This window comes from Pagrus pagrus (genome assembly GCF_965226575.1).
Source record: "Pagrus pagrus genome assembly, chromosome: 9".
NCBI classification, from domain to species: domain Eukaryota; kingdom Metazoa; phylum Chordata; class Actinopteri; order Spariformes; family Sparidae; genus Pagrus; species Pagrus pagrus.
This window is the reverse complement of record NC_140193.1, coordinates 1,416,664-1,434,411: the sequence shown is the minus strand read 5'-3', so window position 1 is coordinate 1,434,411 and position 17,748 is coordinate 1,416,664. Positions and strand designations below refer to the sequence as shown.

The 17,748-nt window shown below is 44.0% G+C and overlaps 1 protein-coding gene across 7 annotated transcripts in view; it reads left to right on the top strand.

The window, feature by feature from the left end:
• LOC311262617 (titin-like) overlaps positions 1-17,748 on the top strand; it is a 204,782-nt gene that overhangs the window by 105,089 nt on the left and 81,945 nt on the right. For all 7 annotated transcript variants that reach the window (XM_084362161.1, XM_084362160.1, XM_084362158.1 and 4 more), the window contains 32 exons: positions 843-966; positions 1,323-1,589; positions 2,998-3,095; positions 3,196-3,364; positions 3,458-3,727; positions 4,354-4,620; positions 5,514-5,792; positions 6,340-6,751; positions 7,034-7,158; positions 7,247-7,513; positions 7,623-7,892; positions 9,101-9,400; positions 9,557-9,859; positions 10,212-10,399; positions 10,530-10,644; positions 10,827-11,114; positions 11,211-11,362; positions 11,746-11,893; positions 12,018-12,317; positions 12,576-12,863; positions 12,958-13,254; positions 13,403-13,589; positions 13,674-13,789; positions 13,875-14,174; positions 14,408-14,707; positions 14,815-14,920; positions 15,229-15,425; positions 15,511-15,816; positions 15,911-16,064; positions 17,073-17,197; positions 17,281-17,399; positions 17,506-17,686. In XM_084362161.1, the coding sequence (XP_084218287.1) occupies positions 843-966; positions 1,323-1,589; positions 2,998-3,095; positions 3,196-3,364; positions 3,458-3,727; positions 4,354-4,620; positions 5,514-5,792; positions 6,340-6,751; positions 7,034-7,158; positions 7,247-7,513; positions 7,623-7,892; positions 9,101-9,400; positions 9,557-9,859; positions 10,212-10,399; positions 10,530-10,644; positions 10,827-11,114; positions 11,211-11,362; positions 11,746-11,893; positions 12,018-12,317; positions 12,576-12,863; positions 12,958-13,254; positions 13,403-13,589; positions 13,674-13,789; positions 13,875-14,174; positions 14,408-14,707; positions 14,815-14,920; positions 15,229-15,425; positions 15,511-15,816; positions 15,911-16,064; positions 17,073-17,197; positions 17,281-17,399; positions 17,506-17,686 (7,018 nt within the window). The remainder of the gene's footprint in view (positions 1-842; positions 967-1,322; positions 1,590-2,997; positions 3,096-3,195; positions 3,365-3,457; positions 3,728-4,353; positions 4,621-5,513; positions 5,793-6,339; positions 6,752-7,033; positions 7,159-7,246; positions 7,514-7,622; positions 7,893-9,100; positions 9,401-9,556; positions 9,860-10,211; positions 10,400-10,529; positions 10,645-10,826; positions 11,115-11,210; positions 11,363-11,745; positions 11,894-12,017; positions 12,318-12,575; positions 12,864-12,957; positions 13,255-13,402; positions 13,590-13,673; positions 13,790-13,874; positions 14,175-14,407; positions 14,708-14,814; positions 14,921-15,228; positions 15,426-15,510; positions 15,817-15,910; positions 16,065-17,072; positions 17,198-17,280; positions 17,400-17,505; positions 17,687-17,748) is intronic.

The window sequence follows — 17,748 nt, the reverse complement described above, 5'->3', positions numbered from 1 at the left end:
GACAGCTCGGTGTGATATACAGTCTTGGATGTGGTAAAATCAGCCGTCAGGTGTCAAAGGTCTGTAGTTTAAATCGGGGGAAGGAAAGCAGCTGCCTGCGTTCGTTTTAGCTGTCAGGGCTCAGCTGACTGACTGTGTGTGTGCTGGAGACAAGACAGCCCAAAACTTCACTCTTAATTCAACCTCACAGACAAAACTCAGGGTAAATGTAGTAGACGATGTTACGGGATGATGATAAAACACACAGGCTCACTGTTATCTTACTCTGTTAGCCTGACAGGTGCAACCCAGGGCAATACAACACAAAGTCTGTCCTTTGAACCTCATAGACAATACTAGATGATCAAACCATGATCTCGCTAGCCCTGAGTCCATGATATAGTCCTGACAGACACAGTTGTGGGAAATAATCCCCCAAATCACCTAAATGATCACTGACTGTAAAATCCTCAATCTGACTGACTCTGTTGATCCTATCAGGCGCTGCTCAGGGCATAGCTGCAAGGGGGACATCCATTTGATGTTATTAGAAGTTAAATGGCCAGTACGACTCATCAGAAGTGACTTCAAGACAACGCTTAAAGAAACCAGCAGTTAGAGTGAAATGACCCTCTAAGAGTGAAGGAACAGCTTGGGTAGAGAGGGAGACAAGACACCTGCTCTGTTGGACCTGCAGGCGAAGGTCTGGGCATATTAAACTCTGTGACTTATATTATATATGCTGGGACTACAGGCCATGTTCAGGGCATGTTAAACCCAATCATTTGTGGAAACTGTTGGACCTTCAGACAATGTTCAGGGCACGTCAAGCCCTCGCTGAGTGACTCTGTTGAATCTGACAGGTGGTGGTGAAGGCAGAAGATAAAGTCCACAGCCTGACCCTGCGGGACGTCCAGCTGAATGAAGCTGGACAAGTCAAACTCACCGCCAAAGACTTCCAGACCGACGCCAACCTCATCGTCAGAGGTAAGACTAGTCTCTGAAAATCCTACTTTTGTTGACGTCCAGTTGAAATCTCACCTTACTGCAGAGGTGTGATCGTAGATGTGTTACTACACTGTGACATCACTAATGGGCGTGGTTACAGGTGCAACAGAGCACACTTATGAACAGTGGAGAAATGTATCTGACACTTTAAACCAGAGAGGGCGGCAAAACACTTTCCAGCCTGGTATGAAGTCATTATAAAAACAGCAGATGTTCAATGAAAGTTCTGCATTGGGTTTAAAAACAAGGAAAAGAAGCTGTGTTTATGCTGCTGTAGTTCAGCAGAGTAGAAACTAAACGTCTGCGCTGCTTCTTTTTTTTTTTCATGTATTCAGAGCCGGCAGTCGAGTTCACGAAGCCTCTGGAGGACCAGACGGTGGAGGAGGAAACCACCGCCACACTCGAGTGTGAAGTTTCCAGAGAGAACGCAGAGGTACGATGGTTCAGAGACGGACAGGATATCCGCAAGACCAAGAAGTACGAGATGATCGTCGACGGCCGCAAGAGAGCGCTGCTCATTCACGACTGCACTCTGGACGACTCAAGGACATACACTTGTGACGCTAAAGACTTCAAAACCTCCTGCTTCCTCAACGTTGAACGTGAGTACAGCTGTGAAATACAACATGTTATTGAAGGAACCTTTCTAAGAGTTGAGGAACATCTCTGTTAAAGGACCCGCTTTAAAGTTCTAGTTCAGACCCCCTCCACAGAAGTAATGGGACAAATCATTAGAGTAAAAGATCATTAAAATGTTTTAAGTGAACCTTATAAAAGCTATTTTATCCCCCATAAAAATTAAGTAATATGTTATAAGACCAAGTAGAGTTAAGAAACCCCTCAAAAAACATAATCCCTTGTGAGGGTAAAGAGATTAATTAAAGTTAAAGTTAACTTTAGATTAAAGTTAAAAATCCCACCAAAAATTTTAAATCTAATTTAAGGAATATAGAATTACTCCTCTGGGTTAAGGGACCGCTATAAAAATAAAGATTCACTTAAAAAGTTAAGGAAGTTTACATTTGTGTGTTGGAGTTGACAACAAGGAACTCCTACAAACGATTAATGACCTTCTATAAAAGTTAAGAAACCCTTTAAAAGACTTAGTGAACCTCTAAAAATCAAAGGAATCCCTTGTTAGAGTTAAAAATCCACCAAAAGAGACCCTTCATAAGAGTTAAGGGACCATTTATAAGGGTATTGAGGGACCTCCTGAAAAAGCAAAAGAACCCCTTGTTAGAGACAAGGAACCCTCCATAAGCGTTGAGGGACCTCGGCTAATGTTAAGGGATCGTCTATAAAAGCGTCTATGACAGGACACTCTGAAAGGACCTGTGAGGTTAAAGGTACCTTCACTAGAGCCAAGGAGTCTCTCAAAAGAGTGAGGTTGCCCAAACAAATGGAGTAAAGAATCACTTGTTTGAGTTAAGGAACCGTCTGTAGAAGTTAGTGGACTTCTTATCGGAGTTTAGGGATCCCTAACAAAAAAGTCCCTCCCTAGAAGATCTCCCATAAGTGGTAACCAACCCTGCATAAAGTTAAAGACTCCCTTGTTACCCCCTTAAAACCTGAAATTAGAGTAAAGCAACCCCCCAGAAAAGATTAGAAATACCTCAGTTAAGTTAAGGAGCTCACATAAAAGCCAAAAGATTAGACTAAAGAAACCCTCAGAGGTACGGGGAGAATCGCTTGTTTAAGTGACGGAAACTTCTGAATTCAATAAATTGTTCTTTACAAGAAACACCATAAATGTTACGGATCCTTTTATAAGACTAAAATAAAGAAAACTCTAATTAGAGTTAAGGGAAAAAGAGACATTAGAGGTGAAGAAGCCCTCAGGAAGGAATTCACAAATGCTAAAAGACTTTAAACTTTAAGGTATTAAAAAAGATAATCCATTATATTACATAAGGATTCTCCGTACCAGAGTTAAGGGATTCTCATTAGACCTGAGGATTTGTAAGAAGTGAGTGACTCACCCTGTTAATCCTTCGTTCTGCGTGTCAACAGCTCCACATATCGAGTTCTCGAAGCCGCTGCATGATGTCGAGGTCCAAGAGAAGGAAACTGCCAGGTTTGAATGTGAAGTCTCCAGAGAGGACGTCAAAGTGAGCACACTGCCTCGTCTGTTTGTTTAGATGAACTATGATTACAGCAACATTTAAAATCATATTTGTGTTGAACCTCCTCGTGCTTGCTGCCTCGCAGGTCCGCTGGTTTAAGGATGGAAGTGAAATTAGAAAGGGGAAGAAGTATGAAATCGTCGCTCAAGGTCGCCAACACACCCTCATCATCCACAAGTCTGTGTTTGACGATGAGGCTGAATACGAATGTGACGCCAAGACCTCAAAATCCTCCGGCATGCTCACCGTCATCGGTAAGAATAAACCCACTGCGATCACGTAAGACTCCTGAATTCAGCTGTGATGTTCAGCTGATATCTGACCTGCGTCTGTTTCTCTAATTGCAGAGGAGGAGGCGAGGTTCATCAAGAACTTGTCCAACGTGGAGGGAACTGAGACTGACAGCGTGAAGCTGATCTGTGAGGTCTCCAAACCCAGCGCTGATGTCACCTGGTACAAAGGAGATGAGGAACTGCCTGAGGGCGGCCGCTACGACAACATCGTTGATGGGAAGAGGAGGATCCTCCTCATCCAGGACCTGAAGATTGCTGACGCTGGAGAGTACAACTGCAGGCTGAGTCCCAGCATCAAAACCTCCGCAAACCTCAAGATTAATGGTATGAAAAGAAAATGTTTTCTGATCATTTCCAAGCGTCTTCATCTTTACAGAACTTTCCAAAAACAAAGATTTAGATGTTTTTACTTTGATTGGTTCTGATTTTTCTCTTTTTGGTACCAGATGAAGTTAATAGACAGATTCAGGTTGTCTGCACGTCCTCAAAAAGTTTTACACATACATTACTGACGTTTAAATAGTCTTCAATTTGAATTTGTGAGGTCTTAATTGCTTCAAACATTTGATCAAATGTCATTAATCTATCTTTGAATTTATTTTTGTCACAATCTTCTGAGCGAACTTCCACATTTCTGATATTACAAATCTTTTTACTTTGTTTTTACCTGTTGGCAAAATGTAGATGAACCTAAACTCACTGTAATAACAATATTCCCACATAAAACCTGCACCGGACCACGAACATACGATATACCTTTCAGTTTCCTGCAATACTTGAATGCAAAAGATGATTTCTTCAAAAATCTGCTTAAATTTGTTACAAAAATATCTTGAAAAGGTTTTAAAAAGCATTACATTTATAAATATAAAAACTTGCTTTAATATAGAAATCAACCAATCTCAGACCAAACTAACCTCCGCTCCCCGGCGGCGCCTCCTGTGTTTCAGAACTGGCTGCTGAGTTCATCTCTCGGCCTAAGAGCCAGGAAGTGGTTGAGAGCGAGAAGGCGGAGTTCACCTGCTCCGTCTCCAAGGAAACCTTTGAGGTCAAATGGATGAAAGACGGCAAAGAGCTAGAGGCAGGAGAGAAATACCAGATGGTGAGTGATGGCAAGAGGCGAACTCTGGTCATCAAGAGCTGCGAGCTCAAAGACGAGGGCGGATACGTGGTGATGATCGGAGAGACAAGAGCCAGCGTTGACCTCACTGTGCTCGGTAAGCCCCGCCCACAAACTCATTTTATATAAAGTCAAGAGGGGAAAACTTTAAGTTTACCCGCATCACTAAAAATACCAGCTAGTTTTAAATAAGTTTAATTAATAGAAACAGAAATGCTGTTTTTGTATCACTGTAAATGCTTTAGACCTTTTTGGAGCTAATTCACTCATTTTCACTCAAGTTTTAAATGTTCTCCTTGTTTGATAATAATAATTATTACACAGAAGACCGGAGAACAAATGTATATAAGCACATTCCTGCTAGAGGAAGAAAAGAATAAATGAAACGTCATGAAAAAATACTCATGTCAAGAAAAAAATGAAAAAAATGAAATTAATGAATTAAATTAAGTCATTAAGTAAATTGAATCGACCGCAGTAAATAAAAATGTCAACTTCCGATCATGATTTGGAGTTGGAAATTCAAACCGAGCTTCCATAGATTCAAGATGTGTGAGGTGTTGTAAACAAACGTATACAGTGTTTGTGTTTTTCTATTTTTCATCATACATTTCACTTCAAGTTTAATTAGTTAAGTTTCAGCTTAAAAAAAAACATCTAATGAAGATAAAAATCAATAAATAAATACATTTTCTCTACAATTTTATTTTCTTTGAATTTTACTTTTTTATGTTAGTTCAACTTCTAGTTTAATTTTGTTCCAGCTTTTGTGTTAACTAATTAAATCAAATCAAGCCTTAACAAAAACTACTTTTAACTGTTTACTGAGTGTTTTTAACTTCACCGTCACCCTCAACATAAAGAAATCAACAGACTTAATGACTTGAGCTTGATCTCATTAACACTAATAACAGCGGTCTGAGTAAATCTACACAATGAGGCTCAGAAGGTTTTGCTCATCAGCGTCTCCGGTGTCTCTTTGTCCTGCAGAGAAACTGAAGATCATCACTCCACTGAAGGACACGGAGGCCAAAGAAGGACAGGAAGTCGTCCTGAACTGCGAGGTGAACACAGAGGGAGCGAAGGCCAAGTGGCTGAAGAACGAGGAGACATTGTTCGAGAGCAGCAAGTACGTGATGGTCCAGAGAGACAACGTCTTCTCCCTGAGGATCAGAGACCCCAAGAAGGGAGATGATGGCAACTTCAGCATCAACCTGACCAATCAGAGAGGAGAGCACGCCAAGAGCTCCTGCAACCTCTCTGTCAAAGGTCAGTGGTTCACAGAGATGGGGTTTACTTCATTAGTTACTACTACTTTAATTACTTCATTGGAGACAGAATCTAAAGTATTAATAGTATTTAAACAGAGAAGCCATCACTAACTGAGGGACATATTGAATAAAATACTGCGATTACCAGCCTAACATATTCATTTTCAGGTTCATCTTTTTATTAATAACATATTACATATTATATTAATAACACATAGTCATGTATAACAATGCAGAAATTACAGAAGACCTAAACTGCCGTGGGTCGAACATACGTATTATCTCCTCTGTTTTTCTGTGATGAGCTCAATTTTATTTGTAAAACTAGAGTTTGATAACTTGCAAACAAAAGTAAAGCAGCACCCACTTCCTGTTCTACACTGGATGTCTCACAATTCAGAGGCTGTTTATGTGAATAAGATCAGAAACAAATGAGATTTAAGTCTTTTGTTTCGGATCCCTCATGAGTTGGGATTCTTTCTACAACACTGAACACTGTTTCTTGTGTTGATCATGTGTCTGTCGTGGTGTTTTGTGTTGTTCAGAGGAGAGTCTGAAGATCGTGGTTCCTCTGGAGGACATCGACACTCAGGAGAAGAAGACCGTGAGCTTCTCCTGTAAAGTCAACAGGCCCAATGCCACCCTGAAGTGGATGAAGGCCGGCGAGGAGATCACCTTCAACAAACGTATCGTTTACAGAGTTGACAAAGACAAGCACACGCTGACCATTAAAGACTGCAAGCTGGCCGACGAGGGTGAGTACACTGCAGTCGCCGCTGCAGACAGCAAGTCCACCGCAGAGCTGATCATCAGCGAGGCGCCGACAGACTTCTCCATACAACTGAAGGACCAGACCATCACCGAGTTCGAGGATGCAGAGTTCACATGCAAGCTGACCAAAGAGAAAGCAGAGGTTAAGTGGTACAGAAACGGACGTGAGATCAGAGAAGGACCAAGGTGCGTCACCACAGAACCCTCAGAACCTCATTCATAAACTCAATATAAGTTTATTTTAAAAGCCATGGAAAGTTATTTTCTCAATCAGCTCTTCATGTGAATGATGAGGTCCTACATGAACACTTATTTTCTGCTAAAGTTACAACTGATCCGTCATTTCACAGAAGAGATTTTCTTTTATTTTCATGGTTTTCATGGTACCACCCTGAAACTCACATGGCTTCGTATTTGAGATTTGCAGTGTATCATGCTCACTTTTAAATAACATACTTTTTTCCCCAGATACATATTTGAAAAAGATGGAAAGATGTGCACCTTACGTATCAAAGAGTGCAGACCGGATGATGAGTGTGAATACGCCTGTGGTGTGGACGACAAGAGATCCAGAGCCAGGCTCTTTGTTGAAGGTAAAGTTTGTCAGAATTTACTCTGTATGAACTATTTTTATGTTCCTACTCTGGATGAACTCTTCATTAATCCCTTTCCATCCTACAGAGACCCCGGTGGAGATCATCAGACCACCACAGGACGTGTTCGAACCTCCAGGCTCGGATGTTGTGTTCGAGGTGGAGCTGAACAAAGACAGAGTGGAGGTCAAGTGGTTGAGGAACAACATGACGGTCGTCCAGGGAGACAAATACCAGATGATGAGCGAGGGTAAAGTCCACAGACTGCAGGTGTGTGAGATCAGACCTCGAGATCAGGGAGATTACAGAGTCATTGCCAAGGACAAAGATGCCAAGGCCAAGCTGGAGCTGGCAGGTAAGAGTTCAGGAAATAAGAATAATAATAACCACATGTTGTGAATGTAAGGACATGTTTGGTTAGACTAATGGAAGTATAACTTACCGACTCTCCCCTCCTCCTCCAGCTGTGCCTAAGATAAAGACCACAGACCAGAACTACGTCACAGACGCCAGGAAGCCCATCGTCATGGCCGTCCCCTACAGCGCCTACCCACAGGCCAAGGCAGACTGGCTGTACGACAACCTGAGTCTGCCGAAAGACAACATCCACACATCTGCCGACCGCACAGAGTACCGGCTGAAGGACCCCATGAAGACCGACGAGGGCCGCTACAAGATCATCATCAAGAACAAACACGGAGAAGGAGAGGCCTTCATCAACCTGCAGGTCATCGGTGAGTTCTCGAAAGCTAAAAGTGTTTGCTAACGACGGACCAAAAATAGGCCAACTGTTGGTCAACTGCAGCAGGTTTTCTACAAAGTTAAAGCAAGTTAACACAAACATAATCAAAAAATACTGGATACCGAAACTTTTTATACATAATCAGTCAACAAGATGTTAAAGTTACACTAATGTTAGATGTTAGAACTTATATTACCTGTTTCCAGACAGGTGACTCGAGTCATTAGTGGATTCATTTCTTAATTTCTTCTCAATCAAAAAAAATTCACTCTCATCACTTTTAAAGTTCAAGTCAGTACATGAATCATTTATTTTCTGTCAAGTCAAGTTGCAAGTCATCGAAAAAGGACTCAAGTCCACATCAGATCAAGTCTACGTCATTATTATAACTGGGAAATTTAAAATTTTCTACATAATTCATAATAAATAAATACTTGGTTTCAGACACGACCACGTTGTGTATGACAATAGATGATGTGGAAGAGCCTGAAGCCAAACGCTTTACCGAAGTCATCATTCAGTGTAATTAAGCCAAAATATTTGCATTTTAACCGTCAGATAAACAACTCAACTCAAATTTTAATGCAGCATGAGGCTTATTGGGTTTGGTAGTTTTCAGTGTTAAGGGGCGCCACAGCTCAGTTGGAAGAGCGCCCCCTGTACAGCAGCCGCCCAGGGCTCGAGTCCGACCTCTGTGGCCTTTGCTGCATGTCATCTCCCCCAATCTCATCCCATTTCCTGTCATGTCTCAAGCTGTCCTATCAAATAGAGCCACAAAAAGTAACCACTTATAGAAATATCTTCGTAAGAATGACATAAATTTTACTATATGGGTTTATAATAGCACCGATATATCACCAAGTTTTTTCTCAACCTTGGCAAAAACATTTCGGCTTTCATCAATTCTCAGTTCTGACTGACTGGTGGGAATCCCAGGTATTAAACCTCTGTGGCGTCGTTATCAAGACCATTGACACCAGCTGGCTCATTAATGCTCCTGGCTGTTATGACAGCCGTCCTTAGAGTCACTTCAGGCCGAGTATAAACAACAGTCGTTGGGATGTGAGTGGTTGTTAAATCTCCAGGGAAGTGATGAAAGGGTGGTGTTGTAGGTGGTGTCACAGATGAGGATTTAAAAAAATGTAAAAATTGGTATTACACTGTTTCCAATACATTAATGTAACGTAAATGTCCTTGTAGATGTCCCGGGACCCGTGAAGAACCTGCAGGTGATCGACACAGCTGATGGTGAGGTCAGCCTGGCATGGGAGGAGCCCGAGAGTGATGGTGGCAGCAAGGTCATCAGCTATGCGGTGGAGAGACGCGACGTGAAGCGTAAGACCTGGACGCTGGCCACAGACCACGCCGAGAGTCCCGAGTACACAGTGACAGGACTCCATAAGGACTCCATGTACCTGTTCAGAGTCTGCGCCCGAAACCGGGTGGGCAGTGGACCCAACGTAGAGACCGACAAACCTGTACAAGCCAAGAACAAGTTTGGTAAGAATTACTTTTATTTTCATAATATTTTCATGGTAAATGGTTGGTGGATCGAATTGGACACGAATAATAATAAATAATTCCGTGTGAACAAATTCACTGAACACCAGAATGTCGCCCTCAGTTTACTGATCCGTCCCATTTACCTTCCTGTAGACGTTCCTGAGGCTCCTCTGAACGTGATTGTTGGAAACGTCACCAAGTTTGGCTGCACTGTCTCCTGGGAGCCTCCTGAGTCGGATGGAGGTTCACCCATCACCTCTTACATCATCGAGCTGCGTGACAGGACGTCGGTGAAGTGGTCGCCTGTCCAGCTGACCAAAGCTGATGAGCTCAGCGCCATTATTAATGACGTCATTGAGAACAAAGAGTACATCTTCAGAGTCAAAGCAGAGAACAAAGCTGGTGTCGGCAAGCCCAGCGCCGCCTCAAAGCCCGTCAAGATCATGGATCCAATCGGTAAGTTAGTTTGGAGAAGGTTCATCAGACTTAATAGTTCAATGAAATTATAAATTCTGTTACTTTGGCTAATATGTTTGTATTATTATATTCATTTTTATGTATTAAAACCTTCTGGCTTGCAGGTCTTGCCAGTAAAAGCCCTCCATGAACTGCTTTACATTGAAAGCCCTCTCGTGGCTTAGCTTCAACTCACCTTTATTGTTGCCTCCATTAACATACGCAGACTTAACCATGAGATACATTGCATATAATAAAACAGATGAAAACCCACCACAAACTGAAATAAAAGAGTCGCCTTGGTCTCTGCCTCAGTTCCAGTAACATTTGCTCTTTTGTCTGTCTTCTGCAGAACCTCCCAGTCCTCCTCAGAACCTGGTCTCGCAGGACCAGAACAAGAACTCAGTTCAACTCACCTGGGAGACTCCTCTGAGGAACGGAGGCAGCATGATTACCGGGTACATCATCGAGCGCTGTGAGGATGGCACCGACAAGTGGCTCCGCTGCAACGCTCGTCTCTGCCCCGACCTCTTCTACAAGGTACAGTTAACAATTCAAAAACATCCTGATTAAGGCTCATTTCTTTGAGAGGTTTATATGGGTCTATTCACAAATTCACTCACTCACTTGTTCAAATTTTATTTTGTTTTACCTTGACTTTTTGTTTCAGGTGCCTGGTCTGAAATACGGAACCAAGTACAACTACAGAGTGTTTGCTGAAAACGCTGCTGGACTCTCTGACCCATCAAACACCATCGGACCTCTGCTGGCTGACGACCCACACTGTAAGAGTTTCATCATCAGTGATTCTTTATGTTTATTGTAGCAGTTATACGACAGTTCACACGTTGCAGTGGAGGCCCATAACTGTCTGAATAGGCAAACTGATAGAAAATAATTTCATACCGACTGTGTACAGTACATATAACGTTTGAGTTCCCATCATGCCTCCCTCTCCCCTCCCCAGTCGGCCCAACCTTCGACCTGAGCGGTTTCAGAGACGGCCTGGAGGTGATCGTCCCTCACCCTCTCACCATCAGAGTGCCCATCACCGGATACCCAATTCCCGTAGCCAAGTGGACCTTCGGAGAGAAGGAGCTGACCACTGCTGACGAACGTGTCACCATGACAACCAAGTCCACATACACAGAACTGATCGTCACACCGAGTGTCCGCCCGGACAAAGGCACCTACACCCTGCAGCTGGAGAATGATGTAACATCCGTCTCTGGAGATATCGAAGTCAACGTCATCGGTACGATGATGAAAAACGATTGTATTTTTCTGGTTCCAAACTTTTTATTTTTTGTTAAGCTTTAGATTTCACTGCATTTGTGTTTGTGTCCTCCAGCGGCGCCCAGTGCTCCAAAAGACTTTAAGGTCGTGGAGGTGACCCGGCAGCATGTCCACCTGAGCTGGGAGGCTCCGGAGCATGACGGAGGAAGCCCTCTGACCGGCTACCAGGTGGAGAAACGCGACATGTCCCGCAAGACCTGGGTCAAGGTACGTCATCAACATCTGTGTTCAACTCAGCTGATGATTACAATTCATGTTCTTCAAGTGTACTTTAAAGGAACAGTTCACCCCAAAAGAAGTAAAATCCAGTCATTATCTCCTCCCAGTCAGGCCAAGTTTTGTAGTCCACAAAACATTTCTGGAGTTTCACAGCAAAACAGCCTCGCATCATTCTGCTAAACAACTAAAGTCCAGCGTACTTTTCCAGAAGCCCCGAGATCCCAAATTGATTCTAAAAGACATTATTTACAACCTCAATGCACAGTCGAGACATCTTTTCAAATTTTTTAGATTTTTTTAGATCGTGGTGCTGTACAGAGTTCTGTACATTTGACAGCAATCTCAAAGTCTCTCTCTCTGTTCTCTCTCAGGTTGCCACAGGTATCCAGGATCTGGAGTTCACAGTCACTGATGTGGTTGAAGGGAAGGAGTATCTGTTCAGGGTCACTGCCTGCAACAAGTGTGGACCAGGAGAGCCAGCGTACATCGACGAGCCCGTCAATGTCTCCTCTCCTGCCAGTAAGTCAAAAATGTCTCATTAATGAACTTAAAGAAAGTAAATAAGATTTAAGGTCTTAAGAAGTGCACAGCATGATTAACGTCCTATTGAACTTTCTAACCCCTCCGTCTTATTGCCCTCCAGCCATCCCCGACCCTCCAGAGAACCTGAGATGGAGAGACAAGTCAGCCAGCGGCATTTTCCTGACCTGGGAGCCACCCAAGTACGATGGCGGCACCGGCATCCGAGGCTACAACATTGACCGCTGCCAGAGAGGAACCGATAAATGGGAGCCCTGTGGCGACATGGTGCCAGAGCTGAAATGCCAGGTCACGGGTCTGATTGAGGGCCAGTGGTACGCCTACAGAGTCCGAGCCCTGAACCGACTCGGAGCCAGCATGCCCTGCAAGGCCACAGACGAGATCCAGGCTGTTGATCCCAAAGGTACCAAGACATTACTTTAATCCTCTCATGTTCAAAAGGTGCAGTAGAGTGAGGAGGATTTGTTGCAATTAATTAAACTATGAAAGAATAAAATCTGTAAATATTCATGTTAGTAATTATAAAGATGGAATAGAATAAAAAAGGTTCATCTGTTTGCCCAGCAGTTCTTGATAAAGTTTTAGTTTACTTAAACTTTGTGTTAATCATCATCTAAACTGCAAACTTCCGACTGACCCTTTGTCCTTATTGTCCATGCAGAGGCTCCAGAGATCCAGCTGGATGCCAAGCTACTTGCTGGTTTGACCGCCAAGGCTGGCAGCAAGATTGAACTCCCCGCCGAGGTGACGGGTAAGCCCGAACCTCGTGTGAAATGGACCAAGGCCGACCTGGTCCTCAAACCTGATGACAGGGTGTCCATCGACACAAAGCCAGGACACTCCACTGTCACCATCACCAAGACCAAGAGAGACGACAGCTCCACCTACATCATTGAGGCCACCAATAGCAGCGGCCGCGCCACTGCCACCGTCGATGTCAACATCCTTGGTAAGACCAGTTCACAACGGAGAAGAGGAATTAAACGTTTTTCATGGTGGCTTTCTTCTGGTTAATTAAATCTAAATGTTCTTTCCTCACACAGATAAGCCCGGTCCTCCCGCTGCCTTCGACATCTCCGAGATCACCAACGAGTCTGCCTTCCTGGCCTGGAACCCGCCACGTGACGACGGCGGCTCTAGAGTCACCAACTACATCGTGGAGCGCCGAGCTGTCGACAGCGAGATCTGGCACCGGCTGTCCTCCACCATTAAACAGACCACATACAAAGCTGTGGACCTTGTCAAGTTCAAGGAATACGTCTTCAGAGTCTTTGCTGAGAACCAGTTTGGTGTCGGCCCACCAGCTGAGCACCCATCCATCATCGCCAGATACCCCTTCGGTAGGTCACCTGACCAAAGACTATCACAAACGTAACATCAAACTTCACAGTAAATATGAAGCTAAAGCCAGCTAACTCACTAAAGATTCATTAGCATGTGTACTTGGAGATTATCAGCACATGTGAAAGACATTTGTTTTGTCCTCAGACACTCCTGGAGCTCCTTACAAGCTGGAAGCTTCAGATATTGCCAAGGACTCCCTGACTCTGGCCTGGTACGAGCCTGACGAGGACGGAGGAAGCCCCATCACCGGATACTGGGTGGAGAGATACGAACCTGACCACGACAAGTGGATCAGATGCAACAAGCTGCCCATCAAAGACACCAACTACAGGTGAGTCTACCTCCTGAAATGAGTCTGACACTGAGCTTCTTTGTTGGATTTCTTTGTGCTGATGTGATATGTTTTCCTCTGCAGAGTTAAAGGTCTTCCCACAAGGAAGAAGTACAAGTTCAGAGTCCTGGCTGAGAATCTGTCTGGAACTGGAAAACCCAGCAAGGAGACAGACCCAATCCTTGTCAAAGATCCTATTGGTATGTTTACCTTCTCACTTTAAGTCAGTATGGGCATTTAAAAAAAAAAAAATCATTTAGTAACATCATGTTCTGACTCCTCCAGATCCTCCATGGCCTCCTGGTAAACCCACGGTGAAGGACGTGGCGAAAACTTCCTGCTTTTTGATGTGGACCAAACCGGAGCACGACGGCGGAGCCAAGATCGACGGCTACACCATTGAGATGCTGAAGAGTGGAACCACGGACTGGATTCACGTGGCAGAGGACATCAACATCCTGGAGCACTTCCTGAAGGGCCTGATGGAGAAGCAGGAGTACTCGTTCAGGGTGCGAGCTGTTAACGTGGCCGGAGAGAGCGAGCCGAGCGAGCCCAGTGACCCAGTGCTCTGCAAAGAGAGACTCAGTGAGTTACAAAACAGCCGCAACATATCAAACTCATAGTCCACACGGACAAATTTGCCAACCTGGGGGTCCAGACCCCCACATGCAGTCACCAAGGCTTCACAGGGAGTCGCAAAGGGCCTTCTTGATTTTAAGGGGTGTAAGAAAACAGTTGGCCAACATCTCAGCTATTTATTAACACCTGTGAAGAAAACTAAACAGAGTGACATGGAATCTTTGTCTTGACCTCCGCAGACCCTCCTACCGCTCCTCGCTGGTTGACCGTCGTCAGCATCAGCAGGAACAGCGCCGACATGAAGTGGACAGCTCCTGAGAGAGATGGAGGCTCACCAGTCACCAACTACGTGGTGGAGAAGCGTGACGTCAGGCGTAAAGGCTGGCAGACTGTGGACACCACAGTGAAGGAGCTGAAGTACACCGTGACTCCACTCAATGAGGGGTCGCTCTACGTGTTCCGTGTTGCCGCAGAGAACGCTGTGGGCGTCGGACCGTTCTGCGAGCTGCCCGACTCTGTGCTGGCCAAAGACACTTTTAGTAAGAGAGTAGTCATGTATATATGAAATATTTCAATCAGAAGGATGAAGAAAATCCTCATTGTTCGCTTGTTTGATACAGGATGATAAGGTTTCTTTTTGTTGCAGCTTCTCCCGGGCCACCGTACGCTCTCACTGTCGATGGTGTGAGCAAAAGACATGTGGACCTGTCATGGGAGGCCCCTAAAAACGATGGTGGAAGACCCATCCTCAGGTACATGTTGTTTTTTTTCACGTAAATCTTTATTAGCAAGAAATGTTCAACATCAGATAAATTCACGCCAGCCTGAAGATGAATTCATTTGCAGCTCCACACCAATGTCACCATTTTTACTTCACTTTTATAATGTTTATTTGTTTTTTAATTTTATTATCCACAACCCCAAATGTTTTTGAGAATTGGCATTGTAGTATTTTACCAAATATCAGAGAAATTATATAGATACATTTCCAACCCCTGATCCATATGTTGCAGCATTTGTTGTCAGTGGTGTAACAGTATGAAGCTTGTTTACCTTTCAGATACTCTATTGAGAAGAAGGAGAAACTTGGAACTCGCTGGGTGAAATGCGGTAAGACTTCAGGTCCAGACTGCAAGTACAGAGTGACCGACGTCATCGAGGGAACAGAAGTTCAGTTCCAGGTCAGCGCTGAGAATGAGGCCGGTGTCGGTCATCCAAGCGAACCCACTGAGATCCTCACCATCGAAGACCCAACAGGTAAGTCCAGTAATGAGTCACGGCTCATTAAAAAAATTTTGAGAAGTGGAAAAAGTGCTAAATCTGTCCGTCCTGTCCCCTCCAGGTGTGCCATCACCACCCATCGAGCTGCACGTGACTGGAGCCAGCAGGGACTTCCTGTCCATCGCCTGGAAGCCTCCGCAGAGGGATGGCGGCTGCCGCATCAGCGGCTACCACATTGAGATGTGTGAGGCCGGCACAGAGAAGTGGATGAGGGTCAACTCTCGTCCAGTGAAGGAGCTGAAGTACCGCGTGGAGGAGGGTGTGGTCCCTGAGAAGGAGTACATCCTGAGAGTGAGGGCCATCAACTCCATCGGAGTGAGCGAGCCCTCCGACATCTCCGAGAACGTCTTCGCCAAAGAATGTGACTGTAAGAACATCAACTCCTGCTCCTGTGCAACGTTCTGTAAACCATCATACAGACACCGACAGGTAAACGGGTTTGTTTTTTTCTGTTTTTCCAGGTAACCCAACACTTGAATTCCAGACTCTGGACCTGGTTGTCGTGGAAACAGAGAAGCTTCACATCCCAGTTCCCTTCAGAGCCATCCCCTCACCCAGAATCACCTGGCACAAGGACGGAAAGGAGCTGAAGGCCGACGAGCGCCTCGGCTTCAGGTCAGTGCTAATTTATTCCTTACACTAAAGAGAAATATGCACCAGTCGAATCGTTTTCTCTGCCAATATTCAACATATCAAAAATGCCATCAACGACTCAGTTTCAGTAAATCATCCACTGATGGTTTTGCTGATTTAAGTAATTCACCATGACGATGTGATAGAACAGAAATTGTAAGGATCGTTACCATTGGACAGAGCCAGGCGAGCTGTACCCCTGTTTCAAGTCCTTGTTGGTGAAAAACGTTTAATCATCATCAGGGAATTTGTGCATCACAGCAGCCAAAGTTCAGTATAACAATAAACAATAATAATAGTATAGTTTATACATAATATGTACAAATAAATAAATAAACAGTGTGGGCGGTGTATTGTTATTAATAAATAATAAATATGAGTATGAAAATTGCCCAGTTAGTGCAAACCAAAATGAGAAATGAGATATGTATACAGATTTTATTGCACAGTGCACAGTGAGATTTACATTATCGATTAGTCTGCACATTATTTTCATGGTTTATCGGCAAAATGTTTGATTTATAAAAAGGTAGACAGTATTGAATAATGCTCCTCACGGTTTTGTCCCAGCTAACGTTTTCCAAAGGTCTTGTTTTTCCGGCCAACAGTCTGAAACGTATCTTCATACTGGAGATGCCAAAACCAGATCATTTTTGTTTAGAAAATCAATTAGTTGTTAACTATTGACAATTAATCAATTATCAAAGTCATCAGTTCAAGTAATGTAAGAAAATAAAAATCTAAATACTCTGATGGCAGCTTCTTTCTCTCTGACATTTTATAGACCAAACTAATCGATTAGTCAACCATGAAATGAATCACTAGCAGCAGCCCTAGACTGATTTACTTGACTGATGTTCAAGTAATCGATTAACCATTTCAGCTTCAATTTCACGCTCCTGTGTCTGTTTCAGGGTCTTTTGTGTTCTAGTGGGGTTTTTGTTGTCAGTGTGAGAAGCAGTGGCTGATGGGATTGTTTGTGTTCAACAGGAAGGAGTATACTTCCTGTCACCTGGAGGTTGACAGCAGCCTTCACGCTGATGCAGGACAGTACAAAGTGACTCTGGAGAACAAACTCGGAGCTGCCAGCGCCACCATCAACGTCAAAGTCATCGGTACACAAATTTTATTTAAATTTTACATTATCAAGTCCTCATTAATATGAGCATAAGATTAACACGTCTCTGTCTGTCTTCAGGTCTTCCTGGTCCCTGTAAGGAAATCGTGGCCTCTGAAATCACAAAGAGCTCCTGCAAAGTGTCCTGGGATCCTCCAGACTATGATGGCGGCAGCCCAATTGTTCACTACGTCATGCAGGTCTGGGATGGTGGTTTAAAATCTGACATCAGGACCTGAAAGACTTCACTGCATTTTAAAAAATGGTTGAATTGATGGAGCTTTTTTGTTTCTTGTGCGTGCACAGCGGCGTGAGGCTGGGAGGCGAACGTACGTAAACATGATGTCCGGAGAGAACAAAGTGAGCTGGAACGTTAAAGACCTCATCCCCAATGGAGAGTACTACTTCAGAGTTCAAGCTGTCAACAAGATCGGAGGAGGGGAGTTCATTGAGCTCCGCAACCCCGTCATTGCTGAGGACCAGAAACGTAAGAAATCAAATCTCAAAACTGACCAGTGCATTAAAATGGGACGTCTCCCCTTGAAAACT